This window comes from Tasmannia lanceolata, unplaced genomic scaffold, assembly GCF_043159265.1.
Source record: "Tasmannia lanceolata isolate RefF3 unplaced genomic scaffold, GAP_Taslan_0.1 ptg000029l, whole genome shotgun sequence".
Lineage (NCBI taxonomy): Eukaryota > Viridiplantae > Streptophyta > Magnoliopsida > Canellales > Winteraceae > Tasmannia > Tasmannia lanceolata.
Window position 1 is genome coordinate 4,216,683 of NW_027518706.1, and position 21,110 is coordinate 4,237,792.

Genomic DNA, 21,110 nt, shown 5'->3' on the forward strand with positions numbered 1-21,110 from the left:
TCCGCTTCGAATTCGATCCGTTTACACCCCTACTTGGAAATATCCTATGGAATGGGCCCCACAGTTTTTTTTAACGAAAAATTCTGAACTATTAGTAGACTTGGCAAACGGGTGGGTAGGGCCAGGTTACACGCAACCCATACGGTACGGGTGGTATGGGCAAGGTTTTAAATTTCGATTTCGGGGTCAATTTTGGACCCCACCGAAACCGAACTTTCAGCCTAAATTTTGAAATTTCGGCCGAAATTTGGTATTGAGGCTCGAAATTTTGAAATTTTTGGGTTGAAATTTCGGACGAAATTTAGTAACGGATTAAAAAATTAATTTCTTTTCTCAAATTTGGCGAAATTACAGAAATTACCGAGGTAATTTCAATAATTTCGGTCGAAATAAGTTACTACTCGCCAATTTTAGATTTCGCCCATTTCGATTTCGGTCTTGGGCGAAATCCGAAATTTCGGAATTTGGCCGAAATTTAAAACCTTAGGTATGGGTCGGGACACAAATGACCCGGAATCTTACGGGTCGCTATTTTGTGAACCCAGACCCCACCCATATGGCTCAGGTGGACCCGCGTGTCACCCATTTTTTTTTGCTGTTTTTATTCCCACACTATAGGATGATCCAAACCGTCCATGTGATGGGCCATAACACAAATAGGTCGTCCCCAAAAAATCATTTACATAGGTTGATCCTAGCCCTCTGATCTATGGAGGAATTGCATATTATTATTTATGGAAACCTCTATAGATCAGTGGGCTAGGATCATCCTGTGAAAATGATTTTTGTGGCACAACCTATTCACGTTGTGTTCCATCACATGGACGGTTTGGATCGTCCTATGATGTGGTCTGTATAGTACTTTCTAAAAAAATACGGGACTATAAGGGCTTACACCATATAAAATCTCGATCATTTGGGTTTTTACGAGCACCCATGGTCACCCGCTGGTTTCCTCAACCCAGTTTTGACGGGTGTGGCTGGCCGGGTCAACTTTCAAAGGGTCCTTAATTTAGTGACCTAGAACTGTAAATTACGGGCGGGCCGGGTGGACTTGGGTCCGGGTCTCGTTTTGCGAGGTCTAACTATTAGACTCTATACGGCCCCACATCAAGGTGGCAAACGGGCCGTGCCGCCACGGCACGGAACTTCTCAGTCCAATGTGGCCTGTGGGCTAGGCATGGCACCAAAAATTTTTGAGGTTAGGCACGGCACGGTCCACGGCCCGCAGGTCGTTTCATGCCGGCCCGAGAAAATAGCCCTAAATGCTCACTTTTTCTTTGATTTTGTCGTGTTGGGCCACTTGTCGTGCCGTGCCTAAACCCCACAGCCCGGCACGGCCCGTGTCACTGTAGCTATTCGTGCCGTGCCGGCCAGTGTTGTGCCAGGCCGGTACGGCCCACTCTTGAGCCCCACAAGTGAGAGAGAAAGAGAGTGAAAGAGTGATATAAGAAAGGATTTGCTAGGGACCATCCACAGAAGGCATTTCGCAGATGGTCTGTCGCATGTTGCACCATCGGGTAGGCATGCGACAGACAATCTGCAATTTTTTCGGGCACGCAAGAGGCTTTTCAGCAGATTTTGTCATCATTCGGTGGCTGGTCCCGACATGCGACAAAGCATATGTGAAATGCCTCTTACGATGGTCCTAATCCGTGATATCTTTTATTTAAATAAGTTTTCACCTCATCATTCTTGTACCCTTTTCATATCTCTCATTTCTTCAACCCCTGAAAAACCCATCTCTCTTTGTACCCTTTTCATCTCTAAACACCCAACAAGAAAAAAGACCCAAAAAAGAAAAAGAAACAGTGAAACATAACCATGTCTTCTCCAAGCAAACGCCGAGAAATGGACTTGATGAAATTGTAAATTCCCTCAAAACCTCTTCTTTATTTTATTCTCATTTTCTCCGAATTTTTTATGAGCTCTATGTTCATTTTTCTGTAGGATGATGAGTGATTACAAGGTAGAGATGATCAATGATGGCATGCAGGAGTTTTATGTCGATTTTCACGGACCTAGTGAGAGTAAATCACCAATTCCCATATCCTATTAGCTCTTTTAATTTCATGTCTTTGGGTTTTAGTTGTATGGAATTCTAGTCCTTTTTGTGATGTATGTTAAGTTTTTAATTTCATGTCTTTGGGTTTGTAGATTTGATGTCGGTTCTGATGAAATTATTATCATCCTTATCCATATGTCAATTTTCTTCTTTTTCATCTCAATATGGAAGAAATAACTGCATTATTTTCTTAAGCTCTGTTTGGATTGCAGGATTTTTTTTGGAAGGAAAAATATTTCTAAATGTTTCTAATTTTTTACACTGGAACAAAGATAACTCTAACCAACCTGATTTATTTTTTACTTCGGGACCTTCAATTTATTATATTATTCTTCTAAATTAATCATAATCAGATCATTCCCCTCTAAATTTTGGAAAGAAAAAATTTCCAATCCACAACCCAAGCCTCTGCTTTGCTGTCCTCGGAACATCCACCCATAACCCAAGCTCTTGAGACCCTTTTCTCTCGCCTTCCCATTTACTTTGCCTAACACTCTGCTCACCAACTGTTTGCAGGAATGCTGTAGAGAAACCCCTCTATGCTTCCCGCCAGAGAACCCCCTATTGTGCGGGTTCCCTCCCTCCCAATCTCAGCTGATGACCTCCCCCACTCCCTCCCAATCGCAGCTGATGACGTTCAGGAAATTACAAACCTGCTTCACTTTAGCAACTCCATGACAAATCTCACTGAATCATTCAAGATCTGGGTCCTATGGGATGCTTCCCTCTCTATAAGCCGGATCTCCTCTAATAACCTAGCTTTGATAGTCGAGCTAGTCCATATGCAGAGTGGCTCTAAAGTCTTGATGTCACACATTTATGCTAGTTGTTCCACCTTGGGTAGGATAGAGCTATGGAGCTACCTTAGGGAATGCAGCCAGTCCTCCTCAAAAGCACAGATAGTAGGCACGGACTTTAATGCCCTACTCCCTGATGATGAAAAACTAGGAGGAAAGCCTCCTAACCCTAACCCCACATCCTGCAAAGATTTCAATCAGCTATAGATGATGCTGGCCTCATTGATGCAGGGTACATTGGAAGCAAATTCACAAGGTGCAGCAAACGCAGGAATGAACAGTGTATCAATTTGACTTCCATTGGCTAAACTCAATCCCCTCAACCGCTATTTCCCATCTTTCCCACACTTGCTCGGACCATTGCCCCTTCTAATAAATATCCGCCCCACGTCAGCACCGCAAATAAAACCATTCAAGTTCCAAACAATGTGGACTAGACATCCCCAATTCCATTCAGTTGTGAAAGAAGCTTGGTCTATCGTTGCCCTAGGCAACCCCCTTGAGACCCTTTTTGCAAAACTGAAAAACACAAAAAGAATTCTTAGAGCTTGAAACAAAGAGATTTATGGTGATGTCTTCCAATACATCAAAATCCAAGAGGACAATTGATGTAGGGCAAATGGCGGAAGCAATCCGAAAAAAATTCATATCTGACCTAGATCTTTAAGTATGAAATCAAATCTACAATTCACAAGAAATGTGCAGGAATTCTAAGGAAAATGGGCTAAATTTTGTAAGGAATTAGGGGCTGGCTTTCTGATCAGATCTAAAATCTTATTTCCCAACAAATTACGAACTGAAAATGAGATCTATGGACGAAAACTAGCAATCAAAATAGAAATTCATACGTTCTACCAATACTAAAGAAGATAATGCAGAGAAAATGGATAGAATTTTCAAAAAAGGAAATGGAAAGTTACAGCTCTTCAAGTGATCTTGCACTCGACAAGATTTACTCACCGTGAAGGTGCCGGGCCTTGCACTCGACAAGACGATCCGACGATCCGAAGAGGAAATACACATCAATTCATGATGGTGCAAATCTCTAACGAATGAAACCTCCATCTCCTCTCTTGGAACACCTCCAAGCCCCCATACAAACTCCAAAATCTCCAAAAATTACATTTTCAAAAGCTATCTAAAACACTACCCTAGCCCCTATTTATAGACATTTCAGCCCCTTTAAGTGTCCCACAAATTAGTGATCCACACACTTATACATATGCCTCGCTCACACATTTTCACTTGTAAATACAAAATTAAACACATCCACCATCACCAAACCACATCACAACTTACATGTCCAATCCAAAATATAGGTTCTTCATCTCTAAGCCATGCTAGCCAAATCTTGGCCCTTGATCAACGATCATGCCAAATCAAGGCTTGACCCGATCTACATCATACTTCCCCCTCTTAAAAAGAGCCTGCCCTCAAGCTCGGATCTTCCTTAACATAAGGGAGTAAGGGAAATTTCCCCCCGCTTTGCCTCTGTCCAAAATTGTGTAACTTCCTCACCCATGTCTTTGAATCTCCAATTGTTGATGGTTAAAGCCAACCCTAATTGCAGATGAGCCATTTTCTCTGCCACATTAAATCTCACACACTTGACAGAGCCCAGCAGTTTGTAGCCATATGATTTTCTCAAACTCGCATTTTTTATATTGGAGTAGCAGCATTTTGATCACACCTTTTTGAACCAATATCATGAGAACTGAGCATAATATCCTGTCTCCATAACCACTGATGGATTCCCCAAAATTCAGCACCTGCCCTTGGTCGGTCTTCTCTTGTTTTCGAATGACCGGCCAAAACAAAATTAGAAATATGTGAGCTCAACAACAACTGTAGCAAAACTCCACTTGCAGACAAATTTCAGAAAGTTAACTTTGTACCATCAGACTCCTCAAATATTGAAGTCTCAGTAAAAAGCTCTAGCACTTCTGAGAATTTGTGGAAGGAGGTATGTCAAGTGAAGTCAGTGAAGTCACCCTGTTGCCCAACATTTGCTGCAGAACATGGATTTCTCTGCCTCTTCATCTTAAGATCGTTGTCAACATATTGTTAGGACAAAATATTATCTTTGAAACAATAAGCTGTAATGGAGTGCAACTATTGCTTGAAACTGATTTGAGCATGACAATTGTGCCAAGCCTGATCAAATCAATGGAAGTTCTTGGTCACTTTGCAAGCACTCAATGGTTGGGTGGACAAGAGAAACTATATGAAAGAGTTTCCTAAAACTGAGATTCTGTCAATCAATACATCAGCCAAATACGATCAATTATAAGAGCCTGAATGGAATTTTCAACTGACTAGCAGATCCATGAATGATGGAATTAACCTCTGGACAGCTAGTTTTATAGCCGAAAAACCACACTTCCATACACCACTAAGCTCCTTCAAGTACCTCTATACATTAGTAGCTCAAACTCCCTCTTGCACATGCCGTTTCTGATCTTTCTGGTCTAAACAACATCATCAAAAGTCTTTTCTTTAAATCAACTTAAAACCGCATCATCAATGAATTTTGAGTCTCTGGAATTGAAACAGACTTCAATTGTAAATGTCTTGATATGGCTCTTCTTATAGCAGAAACTCAAAGCTGAGAATTAGCTGGAATATGAAGCAGATAGGATGCTGTCCTTCACCCAAGCCTAAACCAAACACTAGGCATGCAAAACTTGATGAGCTGATATAGAACTGAGCACAACTTCCAGTTGCGATTGTGATTTGAACAAAGAAATATCACTGAGAGGTGGTCTTTAACCCAAGTTTAGAATATTGGACTGAAACTAAGACACTCGCAATGAATTCAATATCACTTTGTCAAAGACTTCTGCTTCTGTTAAGAACTGAGTTCTTTGTGTCATTCATCAACAAGCTTCCATTGGATGCTAATAGACATTGCATGCACTGAGTATGTGAGTGTGATTCCAAATCAAACAGACCACTGCTGTAATTCCAATGACGGGGAAATTTCCAATGCCAAAATGTTAAAGCATATAAATCCAACCTCTAAAATTATCCGAAGCAATAGGGTGGAATATTATCTTGGAAAAAAAAATCCACCGATGGATGACAAGTTCTGTTCATATAAGATCAGAGAAGAGAGCTAAGGCATGACTATTGAAAGTACGTCTATTTAAAGAACGAAACTTCCACCATTTGGTTTATGGTTCATCCAAACCATGCAAAATCCAAATAGCCTTCACAAGACTTTTAACAAGCACTTGGTAGGCAGCTTCGAACTTTGAGTTTATAAATCGAAACAACACATAATCTGACCCATATCGATCTTGCAGGAAGATTATCCCAAAAATTTAAGAGGCAAAGCAATTTGGAAATCATCACCTCATTGTCAAGCTAAGAGATCATTTTTTTCTGTAGCTCTCCATGTAATTGTGATAAGATAGGCTCGGCTTCTTGAGTGAGAGGATGCCATTAACACATTCCATCAAACACCTTAGCTAGTACATCATTTGCACTATGGAATTTCCTCGCCCGGATGTACAGCCATTGGCAGAATCAAACTCTTCTAATTTTTTGAAAACATTAGCTTGTTAAAGCTTCTCTACAAAGAGACCCACTATCATTCTTGTGGTTGTGGAACTGTCACGAGAACCTGAATGTGAAGTGGAAGCTGCCCCACTTACCTGCTGGCGAGTAGGCTCAAATTTTGACACAATTTTTGCTTCCAATCTATTTCGGTCTGGCAAATGTAGATCAGTAATTAACTTGTAATTTTCTCTCTGATAGGCTGAATGAAACCAGATAGGCGTTCTCATAACAGAAACCTGGAGGTTTTGTGACTAGAACTTCTTTTAAAACGGTGAATTTGCTATTCTGAGAACCTGATGCCAGCAAAACAAGATCTGGAAAGAAAAACAAGACACAACATGTTGCTGGAAATGCAGGATCTGCAAGAAGATTAGAATCTCTTGCAAAATTGGATTTGATACCAAATTGATGTAGGGCAAATGGCGGAAGCAATCCGAAAAAAATTCATATCTGACCTAGATCTTTAAGTATGAAATCAAATCTACAATTCACAAGAAATGTGCTGGAATTCTAAGGAAAATGGGCTAAATTTTGTAAGGAATTAGGGGCTGGCTTTCTTATCAGATCTAAAATCTTATTTCCCAACAAATTACGAACTCGAAATGAGATCTATGGACGAAAACTAGCAATTAAAATAGAAATTCATACGTTCTACCAATACTAAAGAAGATAATGCAGAGAAAATGGATAGAATTTCCAAAAAAGGAAATGGAAAGTTACAGCTCTTCAATTGATCTTGCACTCGACAAGATTTACTCACCGTGAAGGTGCCCGGCCTTGCACTCGACAAGACGATCCGACGATCCGAAGAGGAAATACACATCAATTCATGACAGTGCAAATCTCTAACGAATGAAACCTCCATCTCCTCTCTTGGAACACCTCCAAGCCCCCCTACAAACTCCAAAATCTCCAAAAAATACATTTTCAAAAGCTATCTAAAACTCTACCCAAGCCCCTATTTATAGACATTTCAGCCCCTTCAAGTGTCCCCTAAATTAGTGATCCACACACTTATACATATGCCTCGCTCACACATTTTCACTTGTAAATACAAAATTAAACACATCCACCATCACCAAACCACATCACAACTTACATGTCCAATCCAAAATATAGGTTCTTCATCTCTAAGCCATGCTAGCCAAATCTTGGCCCTTGATCAACGATCATGCCAAATCAAGGCTTGACCCGATCTAAATCAACAATGTCCTCAAAGCGGAACTTGGCCACCAATCAAACCCAAATCCGGACACCACTGAAACCTTAACCGAAGCCAGATGCAAGCTAAATGAAGTCATCGTCCATGAGGTAATCTTCCTCAGACCGAAGACAAAAGAGAAGTGGTTAAAAGAGGGGGACGGAAATCTTAAATTCTTCCATGCTGCATTGCACCACCACAAGAACCTTGGTGGAGTCTCCAAGATCAAACATGAAGGATCGTGGATCATTGACAGACGTAGGATAAAAACATGGCTTGTGCCTACTTTGAAAATGCCTTAGCAGAGGAGGGCGTCTGGTCAGACCAAGGCATGCCAAACCTCGTCGAGGACAACCAGTTACTTATGGCTGATCCATTGGAAGAGGAGATCAGAGAGGCCATCTTTAGCAGCCCTCTTGAGTGTGGTTCAGGGCCGGACTGTTTCCATGGCTTCTTCTACTCTTCGTGTTGGGATCTAATCAAGTCAGATATCCTGCTAGCCGCCACTGCATTCTTCAAGGGAGGGAGCCTTTCGAGACACTACTCATCCACTTTCCTAGCCTTAATTCCCAAAACTGGAGATCCAAAGGTATTCTCCGAATTCAAACCCATAAGCCTATTCAATTTCTGTTACAAATTGTTTTCAAAGCTCCTGGTAATAAGGCTTGCAAAAGTCTTGCCTAATCTCATCTCCTTAGAACAAGGAGCCTTTGTTAAAGGCAGACTCATCACCGAAAACATTGCGATTGCTCAAGAGATGATAGTTGGTCTCAAAAAGAAAGTCAGGGGAGGCAATGTGATCTTAAAAATCGACATGGCCAGTGCCTTTGACGGATTAAATTGGAAATTCCTACAGAATTTGCTCGGAAGGTTTGGTTTCTCCACTCAATGGAGGAATTTAATAGAGTGATGTACCGAAAGAAGCTGGTTTTCAATTGTCCTAAGTGGGGAACCCTACGGTTTCTTCAAGTCATCGCAAGGCCTCAGACAAGGAGATCCCCTCTTCCTTGCCTTTTCATCCTAGCAGAAGAAGTCATAAGCCCTCTTTTGAGAAGGTCAAGCTTCCTATTTCCTTAGGAATAGAGGCTGCATCCCCATCACCCACTGCCTCTTCGCAGATGACACGATAATCTTCTCCAGCGGGGGCAAATCAGGTCTCAAGAGCATCATGGTCATGCTTTCCGGACCTCAGGGTAGAAAATAAACAAATCAAAGAGTTGTTTTGCGGTTTCAGTGAAAGCCTCTCCAAGCAGGAAAAGCATCATAGCTAACACTACAGGCTTCCCAACAAATGCTCTCCAATCACTTACCTAGGCGTCCCCCTTTATGCAGGCCGTCTGAAATCGTATTTCTTCGATGATCTTATTCTGAAAATCAGATCCAAATTGAAGGGTGGAAGGGCAGGCTACTCTCCCAAGCCGGCAGACTAGTGCTTATCAACCATGTGCTAACTATTACCCCAATCCACCTTCTATCAGCTATCACACCTCCAAAAGCTTTCCAACAGAGCATTGATAGGCTTAATTCTAGTGGGGAAGTAGTGATTTTGGCACTAGAACCCACGGGGTCCCCTGGGGCCATATCTCTGAACCAACAGCCGAAGGTGGATTAGCCATCAAATCCATGGCGGACCTTTGCTCGGCTTTCAGGCTCACGGCTCTCCACCAACTTCATGCCAACTCCTCCCTCTGGAGCTCATTCATCCACTCCATCTACGGCAAGAACCAACACCTGAACCTTATAGAACCTTCCCAGGGTTCCTCTAAAATGTGGAGGGAAATCATTTCTGTCAGAGATATCTGGATCGAAAAATGCAAGATGGATCGTCGGACTAGGATCAATTGCATTCTGGACTAACCTATGGATCGGCAGCTCGCCTTTATTCTCCTTGGCTCTACACAAAGAATCTATCGATATCAATGCATCTACCAAGGACCTACAACTCCCTTATGGAAGACGGGATTGGTTTAAGATAATTCCCCACTTGCCTCCAAGCACCCTTTATGCCCTGAACTGTTCGAACTTGGCTCTATCTCAATCTGCAAATAAACTAATCTGGTGCCCTGCCTCGTCAGGATCGTTCAACACAAAGTCAGTGTGGAACCTCTCCAGATCGAAAGCCCAGACCCCTCTGTGGGCCAACACAGTTTGGGCTAACCTTCCTACCCAAATCAGCTGCTTTCTATGGAGGTTGTTCCAAAATGCTCTAGCTACAGACGACCGAATCAAATCCTGCCTAGTGCAACTCCCATCTAAATGTGTCTTCAGCTGTGTCAATAAGGAAGAAACTACAAATCATTTGTTCGTTGATAGAGACCTTGCCCAGAGCATTTGGTCAAAATTCGCTAACCTATGGAACCTCAACCTGATCCCCTTTCGAGCTATCTCGTCTAGAATCCTCCCATGGTGGTCGGCTGCCACCAAACGAAAATTTTATTGCTCGTTTCTATCCGGCATCTCAACCTACATCTCTTGGGAAATCTGGAAGGAACGTTGTTCCCGGAGGATGGAAGGCTCTTCCAACCACATGAGCAAGACCATCTGCCTTATTCTTGAAGGTATCAAGAGCTTTAGCTTCAGAGACAACTTCCCCAAAGCCCCTAATTTCTTAGAAAAAATCATGTTGTCCCAACCTGGGATCATGTCGTGCCCTCCTTGGTCTCTGAAAGACAGTTGGATATATTGGAAGAGGCCCCCTAAAGGCTTCTTGAAGCTTAACATCGACTACGCATCTAAAGGGAACCTGGGTGAGTCAGAGGGTGGTGGTGTGATCCGTGACCACAGAGCCAAATCGTCCTTGCTTTATCCTTCTATTATCAGTTTGGTGCGAATATGGTGAGTGGTGACCGAAACACGTGCTCTCCTGGATGGGCTCAGGTGTTACGTGGTAGTCAAGGTTACAAAGCTAATGGTCGAATCAGACAGCAAAGGTCCTAATTGACCTCACCCATGGCAAAGGCCAAATCCTGTGGGCCATTCAGTACTTATGGAAGGCGATCCGGGCTCTCCTTGCTCTTCTTCCACCAATTTGCCTACACCAATTTCGACGAGGCAAAACAGCAGCAGACTCTCTTGCCAACTTTGGATGCTCATCTAAGGAACTTTTTCTACCCTTCCTGGGCTGCTGTCTCATGCCAAGCCAGAGTGGCAGCAAGATGTGATGCTGCCGGCCTCCCCAACATCATAACCAGCACCCCAAGGGCTGTCCACACCTTTCCCCATAATTCTGCTTGTAATCCATCTTCTGTGGACACTCTGGGTGTTGTTTTGGTGCCTCAATGGCTCTGAGGCTTGCCTTCCTTTTGTATAGGCTTCTCGATATATATACACATATGTGCAGTCCACCCCGGAGCTGCTAACTTTCGTAAAAAAAAATTCTAATGGAAAAATCTGCATTCTAAAGCATGTGCTTCATCTTTTCCTTTTTTTCTTACTTTTTTTTTGAATTTTTATAAAATATTCCAGTCACTTTATGCACTAATTCTAAGCTGCAATGCCATTTTCCTTTTATCAATTCTCGGAATTTACTTGTGGATTTTATGTGGGTGTTTGTGATTTCAAACGAAATAAGGATTCTTTTTATGAATTATTGCAGGTCCCTATCATGGTGGTGTGTGGAGGATACGGGTGGAGTTACCAGATGCCTATCCTTATAAATCTCCATCAATAGGCTTTGTTAATAAGATCTACCATCCAAACGTTGACGAAATGTGTGTTTCTCCTTATCGGGTTCCCAATATTTTCATTTATCTGAAGCATATTGTTATAGTTTTTTATGGTCTTATAACTGGAATAATTTCAAATTGCATTAGTTCGACTACGGAATGAGTTACAACAAGTATCTGTTTGCCTTGTTGGGTTTGAATTTCAGGTCTGGTTCTGTTTGTTTGGATGTGATCAATCAAACCTGGAGCCCCATGTTTGGTAAAATAACTTTTTCAACTTGTTTTCACATATAAATGTTAAGACTTGTATAAAACTGCAAAAGATATTTATTTGTCGATTGTAGCTGATACCATGTTTTATGGGATAGTATTTGTATTCAGATTTTGATTTCCATGTCTTCCAGATCTTGTGAACGTTTTTGAAGTGTTTCTCCCCCAACTTCTTTTGTATCCTAATCCATCGGATCCATTGAACGGAGAGGCTGCTGCCTTGATGATGCGTGATCGAACTTCTTATGAGCAGAGAGTTAAAGGTGATATTCTTTTCTGAAGTTCCTTCTTCTCTAATTTTGTATGCCATGTATATTCATATCATCAGGGTGAAAGGTTATGGATTTGAGGTACTCTTTTTGCCAGTGAGGATTTTATCAACTTTGTGTTCATTTATAATTTGACCATGTTTCCTTGTTTAAAGTCATGATAAGTGTTGTGTCCTAGAGAACTGAATTTCACCGGACAGTAAAATATATTGCCATATATGGACTGTGTACGTGACTATATAATTCTATGATGTGTTTGATGGGGGTAAAATCCGATCCCCCCGGATCAGGACACATGGCGCTAGATCGAGAAGCATCCGATCTAACCTCCCCAATACGCTGTGAGTAGGAGGATGGCAGGAAATTTGTACCCCGCCTATTCGCAGAGGATTTCGCTAGTACAAGATCTCAGGGCTGTCTCCATCACCAAGAGGATTCCACCATACCCTGACATACTACCACCGACAAAACGAGGTTCCACCGTATTCCGGAGATCTTGCCAGCAATATACACGGCGCCATACTGCCGTCACATCACAATGGAACCTCCTATAAAAAGGAACACTCCCTTCCATTCAAAGGCATCGGCTCCTCACGGGACCGACTCGTCACGCTTGAGTTAACACTTTACCTTCCTTTCACCAAGATCTCATTCTGATTGATCTCAATACCGACTTGAGTGTCAGAGGGTTCCCCCGGAGTTCCGACTCCGGCCCTAACCTATTGTTGGTGGGTGCAGGTCACGGATAGAGCAGACGACAAGCGGGATGTCATTACAGCCGTCCGATCGCTCGGACAGATTTGAGCATCATCAGATTGGCGCCCACCGTGGGGCCAGACAGAGCCTCTCCAGTAAAAGCGATCTTGGCGCCATGCCTTCCAACATTGGAAGGCACAGCCTCTCCAAGAAAGGCTCGCCAGAGCCTGAAGATCATTTTCCGACATAGTGCTCCAGGCACTTGGAGATCGAAGCACTCACTCGACAAATGAGAACCACGGACCATCGATTGAGTGTCCTCACCATTCTCGTGCAACGGCTTGCCAGCGTTGCGGTGCGGAGCAAGAAAGGAGCCCGGAGAATCACGGCCAACATGATGACCATTGCACTACGAACTCCTGGGGAACCTGGCGTGGACGCCACCCGGACTGGCCAAAAATCTGGGACGACCTGCGCCGGTCACCCGCGCCAGAAGACTCAGGGAAACATCCGCCGTCATCGCAAGCGATCTCGCTCGAGGTACGAAAATGTCGACCTATTCGGGGTCCTCGACAAGCTCGATTGTAGAGACAAGAATCTTATCCACTGGGCTTCCCGGAAAGGACCAAAGAAGGAAAACCTAGATCAGACTAAGTTCTGCCCCAAAGAAGGGAAACCTAGATCAGACTAAGTATTGCCTGTTCCTCCGCAGCCCCAGGTGGAAGATGAAAATCACACTATTCTAGTTTTTATTTATTTTACTATTCCACGGTTCTTCCCAGCCTCATACAGGCAATTTAATATCCGCGGTTTAGAATTCCCTAGTTTTCGGATGTAAAACGGCTGTAGCTATAGCACCGGGACCAAGACCAGCTTCATCTCTTCCACCATCGGGTCGGCGTCTCATGGCATCTTTGTGGGCCTTTCTTTCGGGATCTCTCACACGTTATCTCTGGTGGCATTCAATAGAATGCAGCAGGCACCACGAAAAACAAGGGTGCTCGTGGCCCTAGGATGAATAGCTGGCTCACCCTGTGAAGAATATTGGAAGGATTGGGGAGACCCTAGGTGATGAGGACTGCAGAGTTTGGTCAACTGTAGCTCGTTTTTCTTCAGTACAATCTTACTTCTCTTACCTTGTGGGAACGAGAGAGAAAGATGCATTTTGGAGAATGAGATGGAACTATGGAAGTCAGCCATCCCATTTAGAAATGAGTATTTTGTGAACACTACAAGATTAAATAAGATAATTAACTTGGATATGTTTGAGCTAAAGGATTTTTTTGTTTGGAAAATAGGTGGGTTTTGAGTGAGTGAAACCAAGAGTTAGCCAAGCATATATTTTGATTATTTTCCCAGCATTGTGTCTACAGGATTTGATGATCGGTGTTGAGTTTATTTGGACTGGTTTATTATTTTCTTGTCTTTGAGAGATTTATTTCAGAGCTGGTGGAGACCTAACCTTTCAAAGAGAGGATCTTTCCTTTTGTATGTGGTTCCATATTTTGTGTTTTTTATTCTATTGAGAGAAAGAAATTAACGCATATTCGATGGGATTAGCTGGTCTCTTAAGTGGTTTTTACGGGAGATCAAGTTTCTTCTTGTTAGTTGGTCTTTAGCAAAAAAAAAAGAGTTATGTGCTAAACTTTGATGGCTGCTCTATAGGGAACCTTGGACCTATAGGAATAGGTGTTTTCAAGGAGCAATGGAGCGATTTTGTGGGAGTTCTCGAATCCCATTGGATTTCCTGACTCTGAAAAGGTTGAAGCTATGGCCTTGCTGACCGGACCATGAATCCCCTCCTCTAGGTTTACTGGTCATCTTATTGTGTTAGGTGATTAACATAATGTGGTTAATTGAAGGGCTGACCAGAGTAGGGGTCTGTAAAAAACCAAGTGTGGAGCTGGAGTTGTAGCTTTTCATTGGACTGCTGTAACAATCAAGATTAACTGTCAATTCTCATATTACCTGCCGAGAGTAGGGGTCTGTGGAAAAGAAAAAGGTGTGGATCATGAGTTATAGCTTTTCATTGGATTGATGCAACAAACCAGATTGTAGACGAACCCAACTACTGTCAGGATTAGACATAGTCAATTTGAGCCGGGTAGATCCTTTCACCTTCTTCATGAAAATTTTCTAAAGGATTCATCAGCTGACCCCAACTAATTTGGGACAAAGGCTTAGTCGAGTTGAGTTGATGCAACGAACCAGATTAGCTCTCAATACCTATTATATTTTATTAGGGCTAGGTAACGTGAGGACATTATACGCAAATCCTTTCCATAACTGAAAAGGGATTAACCAATACTTAGCTATGCCATAATTCCTAAATTACCAATTGAAAAATAAATAAAAATAAAGCCATATGCTTCCGTTATTTGTACAGTATGTCATTGTCTACTTGAGCATAAAAGAAGGGTAACCATGGTATCCGCCTTGAATGTACAAGATTACCTTCTTTGGTAGTTGCCGAAAGCTTGTGAAACTAGCTAGAGTGAGTTTCACATGTATGAAAGTAGTCAACACAAAAATAAATACTGAAGGACCTATGAAACCAAAACATGGACTAAACAGATCCTTCCATGGATTCAAATTTAAAAATAAAATAAAATTTCAGTATAGGGGTCATCCACAATTATCTGATTCTCTACCAAAGATCAATCTTGATTGAAAGAGCTTGAGCTCATTTATCAGAGAATGATATGAACTTCGGTGCAAGTTTAATCAAACATAAATGCAGGTTGCACTTGAATATGTCCCGACCTCATTTACATCATTTGGGACTAGATCCTTTCATACACCGTAAAAACTGTGAAAATAGAAAGTACTACCAACACTGATATTGATGTATATTCAGTCAAAGGTGTAAGCTTGACTTACTAAGATCTTTTTTTCCTTATGATGGCGACTTTATTAAAAACGAAAAATATGCAAAGATGGACGAGCTTTCCAAATAAAATAAAACAAACTTATAGAATGGGTTATTGATCGCTAATCATCAAGCTGGTTCTGTTAATGGCTTCCCTTGTCAAAGTGTCTCAGCTTCCTCATTTGTCGATGTCTAAGGTTGCCATGCGAATAAACCGACTTAAACTCTTGAAAGGGCGATTTATTGGGAAGAAACTAAACTAAACTAATCTATCAACCCACTTTGGGTAATATATTAAGAACAAGTCACTATGTTGAAGTATGGACCTTTATGGACACAATAATACATGGATTTGCTAGGGACCATTTCAGAAGGCATTTCGCAGGCCGTCTGTTGCATGAGAGAGCAGCATCTCAGATGAATTAAATGAATTAGACAAAATCTGTTGAAAAGTGAGCCTATGTGGCTGCTTTCTCGTGAAACAGACGGCCTGTGAAATGCCTTCTGCGATGGTCTCTGGCAAATCCCATAATACATATCTTCAAATTAAATGTCTCGGAGAAACACTAACTCTAGAACTGAAACTGTTTGATCTAGACCGTTGATTCTTTGGTCTAGAGCTTGTGCCTTAACCTTTGAGGTTGTAGGTTCGATCCCAGCTTGGCTGCCAAAAAAGTAAGTTCTTGCCTTTGATTCAGTGTGAAAAAACAACTCAAAAAATCTTGACCAAGCTAACTTATTGATCCACCTTGACATATAAAACTCAAAACTGTAGACACGCTTTTTGGCTAACAAATCCACCATAACATTTCTATAAGGATAATCTTGGACTTTCGATTTTTCTTCTTTAATTTGGTAGCATTATCTTACTTCCGTAAATGATTTATTTGATCTTTGTATCATGATGTATTGGAGTGAGGTCAGGTTTTTAGATGGGATCACAATTAAAATAAGAGTAGGCTGGATAGATTTCTTTTATGTACCCATTCGTATTTAGCTTTTTGGGATGTTTTTCATATCGCTCTTCCTAAGCCAATTTCTTATCAGTGGCACATTCTCTTTGACCTGTCAGTGGGCTCTTGGCCCCCTCACCCTTCCAATTCAAACTGACTTGGTTGGAAGTTCCCTCCCGAAAAGCTTTATTTAAAGCAGTCATGGGTTGAGGATGGAAGGAATGGACCGGCTGGGGTGATATTAAGAGTTAAGCTTAGATTCGTCATAGATGAGCTTAAAATGTGGGTCAAGAAGGTTATGGGAGACGCTGAGCAAAGGAAGGATCCTATCTTATAGGGACTTGTGCTCGAAGTTATTGATGAGCAGGGTTGGTTATCCTCGAAAGAATCTATTGAAAAACCGCAACTTGATCAAAGGGAAATAAAGATCTAGATACAAGTGGTTACAAGAGGGGAATAAGTATATAGCCTATTTTCGTAGTATCTTTAATGCTAGAAGAAGACGAAATAGAATACATGCATTGTCCATCAACAATAGCAAGGTGCCGGTGGAGGATCAACAGGCTATTTCCTTGGGTATTGTTTCATTTTTAAAATCTCTCTACTCTTCGAGGAACCGATTTTGTTTCCTAAAATTGAAGCAGTGGATTTTGCCCACCCGGATGACTCAGCCATGGAAAGAATCGAATGACCTTTAAGGAAGAAGTTAGGTATGTCCTTTTTTGCCTTCAAAAGAGATAAAACTCCGGGGCCTGATGGTTTTTGTATGGCCTTTTTCTAAAGCTTCACTCTCTTAACAACCCTCTAGTGATACCAATTGCATGGGCAAATTTAATATATAATTACTGGGAAGCTCCTGTAAAATCATAATTGTTACATTTCACTGTCAATACTGTTAACTAAATGCAGGAAATACTTTTAATATTATCAGGAAATTAGTTTTTCGATAATGGACAACTGGTTTAAATGGAATTAGTTTCCCAAAATAATAGACCATATTCTATTTTTATTCAACTTAAAAATGTTATTTCTTTGTATAAAACTTCAAACTTGTATTCCAGTTTATTTCAACAAGATACTTATGAAATATTGGTTCTAGATTTTAATGATTTATATTCCAGAACTCAGAAGTTAGAAACCAGTATTTACTTGAGATAATATATTTAGTATGATATTCTAATTTGCATCCGATTTAATTTTTTATTCTGTATAAGCTTTAGCTTTTGGGGAGTGTTATGCATTTAAATTTTTTTATCGATATGCCATGCACTAAATTATGATTTCCTCATCAAATCAGTCAAAGTAGAAAAATATCCAAAACTTCTCTTTAGCCTCTACATGTATCAGAAACTTCTCTTGAGACTGTACCTGTACCCGCTTTGTGTGCCCATACCTACTTTAACTATGCTCTAGTCTTTTTATTGTCAAACAAAATCTTTTTTTTATTTTTTATATGGTAACGATGAAGTTTGAACCCTTAACCTCAATGTAACATGCTTTTGGGCATCACCTATAGGGCCAAGTGTAAACATGAATGGTCAAATAGACAAAATGAATAACCAGTAACCAGTATTCAATTACAACATAATAGATCATGATTAAGATTTCATGCTTGGGAACCATTCAAAAATATAAAAAAAAGATTTCATGCTTGAGAGAGAGAAAAACAAAAATTGCATGACGTCAAAATCTAAGATGCTTAGATACCAGAATTTACCTCCTAGTGGGAAAACAAAATTGGCGAGGCTGTTATGGTGGTGTACCTAACACAATGCTACCACAGATTAATTACCTGCTTTGCAAGTTGGTATTTGATTTTCTTTTCATTCCATTGGAGTGGGTTCGTCTACCTTTCTCCTCTCGTAGACAAACTCTCATCGAGAGTTGTAGCCAAAATTTCTCCAAGAACTACTCTCATTATACAAGGGATTTCAAATCTGAGGGATAAGAAATCATTTTGGGTTAATTACATTTCTGTGTGGGTGAAGACGAGGAAAACCAACTTGCATGTTTGCTTAACATCACAAAAGAAATTAATGAGAACAAGCCTAGTCCTTTGCTCAAATGCTTGTTTCTTGTTTAAATCCATTGATATCCAGGTGCTGACTCCCAATTAAATTTCCAAATCCAAGGTCCCATTGTTGGCCTATTTCCACCGTTTGGGTATATGATGTTGACCAACTCTCTCATTCTGTAAGCATGAATAAATGAATTAGATGGCAATATGCAGCACAAAAAAATATTTTTAGGCCTAGGGGATCCTTTCCCTTTAGAGGTCTGAAGAGCATATACCTGAAAAGATGACAGATTAAATTACATTACATATTGGTTACAAACATAGACTTGCGAAGAGACGTACAATTGCTTGGATTCCAATACTTCAGGATTCTCTAAGACATTTCTAGAGCTCTTTTATCTTCTTTTTTTCCAACTTTACAATTACCGCATGTTTTGAGCTTTACACATGCTAATAATAAATTGCTTAAACGGAAATACAACATTATATCTACATAACCTATTAAAATTTACAATATATTAGTTGTTATAACCATATTATTATGTAAAAACTTAAAATTTGAGAATTAATTAAAATATTTTCATGAATACACTATTTTTTTTTAGGTCTGCCTAATCCACCATTCAATACCCATACTAACCCTACGTAGGTTTCAACTAGTACTTACTGGAGTTGATTAACATTCTCTGATGGAACATCATGTTGAATACTTTGGAAACATCTGCTTATTTTTTTATTTAGTAGCCGCTTACCCAACTTAAAGGATGCTAACTTTTGTATAATAAGCATCACAAATTGTTTAGTTTAGTCTTTTAGAAGATTAAAAATGAGCCTACAGCTTTGGCGTCCCATTCCGCTACCCATTATGGAACCTACCCATTTGGTCTTGCATTTGAATCTTCTAGTGTAAATGATCAGAAAAGATTATGTTGTAATTTCTGTTTATGAAACCTGATTTTAGTGATTGCTTTACGTTCAGCTGATGTTGCTTTTACTTTATGATCATACAGAATATTGTGAGAAGTTTGCTAAACCCGAAGATGTCGGGGCACAAGCCGAGGAGGAATCGAGCGATGAAGAGCTGAGCGAAAACGAGTATGATTCCAGTGATGAAGCAGTGGCTGGCCATGCTGATCTTTAGCTGCTTGCCCTTTTGAACTCTCTATGTGTACATGATATTCTGGCTCTAAGTCTCCAAGTTAAAAACAAAACAAAACAAAAAAGAAAAAAGAAAAAAAAAGACCCAACTCTTGTGAAAGGATTATTTATGGAAATCCAAGCTCTTCCATGTACCAGTTTCACTGCTCATTGTGTAAATAAATCAGACTCTGGTTTCATGTTATATATGCTCTGTGGTTGGAGTGTTGGACTGCAATGGGAAACATGAAAAATCAAATGGTTCATACAAATAGGCAATTCTTGGGGGCCATGAAACGTGTTTTCTGGCCAACTTTATCCCGCTATATTTTGTAAAAGCTCTGTTTCTTTCTATGTAAAACGAGCCTAACACAAATTTTAGGGTCATTTTTCCACATAAAATGGGGCATAAAATTTGTTTTACACCCATTTTACTTTGAGGCTCCGTTTCTTTCTACGTAAAAACGGGCGTAAAATTTGTTGATGTTGTAAAAATGAACCTAAAACAAATTTGACGTCCAATTTTACGTCGAAAGAAACTGAGCTTGATTGAAAAAAGCGGGGACTAAGGCCATGTCTACAAGACTACAACCACGAATATATTTAGGCTCTGTTCCTTTCGACGTAAAATTGGATGTAAAATTAAAACAAAAACAAATTTTACGTCCATTTTTACGTCGAAAGGAACAGAGCCCAAAAACAAATTTTACGTCCATTTTTATGTGAAAGGAACAGAGGCTAATGAAAAATTAGTTTCTTAAGTGGTGAGAGTGTGGTCGGGAGGATGGGAAAAAGAGAGACTTCAGAGGGCAAGAAATGACTAAAAGGTGAGCTTTTCTTACCCTTTCCTCACTCAGTCCTTCCCGTGTCTCTCCCTCCAATTTCACGATTTTGACAGAAATAAAATAGTTATGGGCCTTATGGCTTATTTAAGGGGTACTCAATTCAAATCAACTAAGCCTTTGTCCCAGACTAGTTGAGTCGGCGGCTTATTTAAGGAGTATCATTATAAATTGAAGGTTCCTCTAAACAAAACTTGAACTACAATGATTCATATTGCTTCTTTTTTTCATTTATAATCAAACAACGGAAAACCGAGAACTTTTGGAGATTTTTTTTTTTTTTTCTAAATTTCGTGCCTTTGCACTGTTTGATTACATATTAAAAAAAAAAGGTTAATTGAACTACAGCAGTTCAAGTTTTATTTATAGTGATACCCCTAAATTGGGAAATGATTTCAGCACAACCATGTTTTGATACATGCACGGTCTTAGCTTGTCTTTTAGTATTTAAAGAGTTTGTAAGTGTTTTTTTACAGTTCTTTAAATACTAAAAGACAAACTAGGACCGTGCATGTATCAAAACATGTTTGTGCCGAAATCATTTCACCCGTAAAATTGATCATTTCCTTTTAAATTACCAAATATCGTTTAGTAGAGCTTCTCATTTCAATAAATTCCAATGGGATGTTTTGGTAAATGATAAATGCGCCCCTTTTCATTACTTGGGACACCCAGCTGAGTGTACAATGCCCATCACGTCCCCGCATTCCTTCCCATGTGATGTACATCAGCCACTTTGCAGTCATAGATACAAGTGCAGTTGGGTGT

At 40.4% G+C, this 21,110-nt stretch overlaps 1 protein-coding gene across 1 annotated transcript; it reads left to right on the forward strand.

The window, feature by feature from the left end:
* Nucleotides 1–1,684: 1,684 nt before the first annotated feature.
* Nucleotides 1,685–19,705, forward strand: LOC143858894 (ubiquitin-conjugating enzyme E2-23 kDa-like). The gene is made up of 6 exons (XM_077369579.1): nucleotides 1,685–1,868; nucleotides 1,951–2,030; nucleotides 11,220–11,334; nucleotides 11,496–11,548; nucleotides 11,694–11,822; nucleotides 19,374–19,705. Exons 1-6 carry the CDS (start codon nucleotides 1,825–1,827, stop codon nucleotides 19,502–19,504), a joined length of 552 nt encoding a protein of 183 aa, XP_077225694.1. The 5' UTR covers nucleotides 1,685–1,824; the 3' UTR covers nucleotides 19,505–19,705.
* Nucleotides 19,706–21,110: the final 1,405 nt, after the last annotated feature.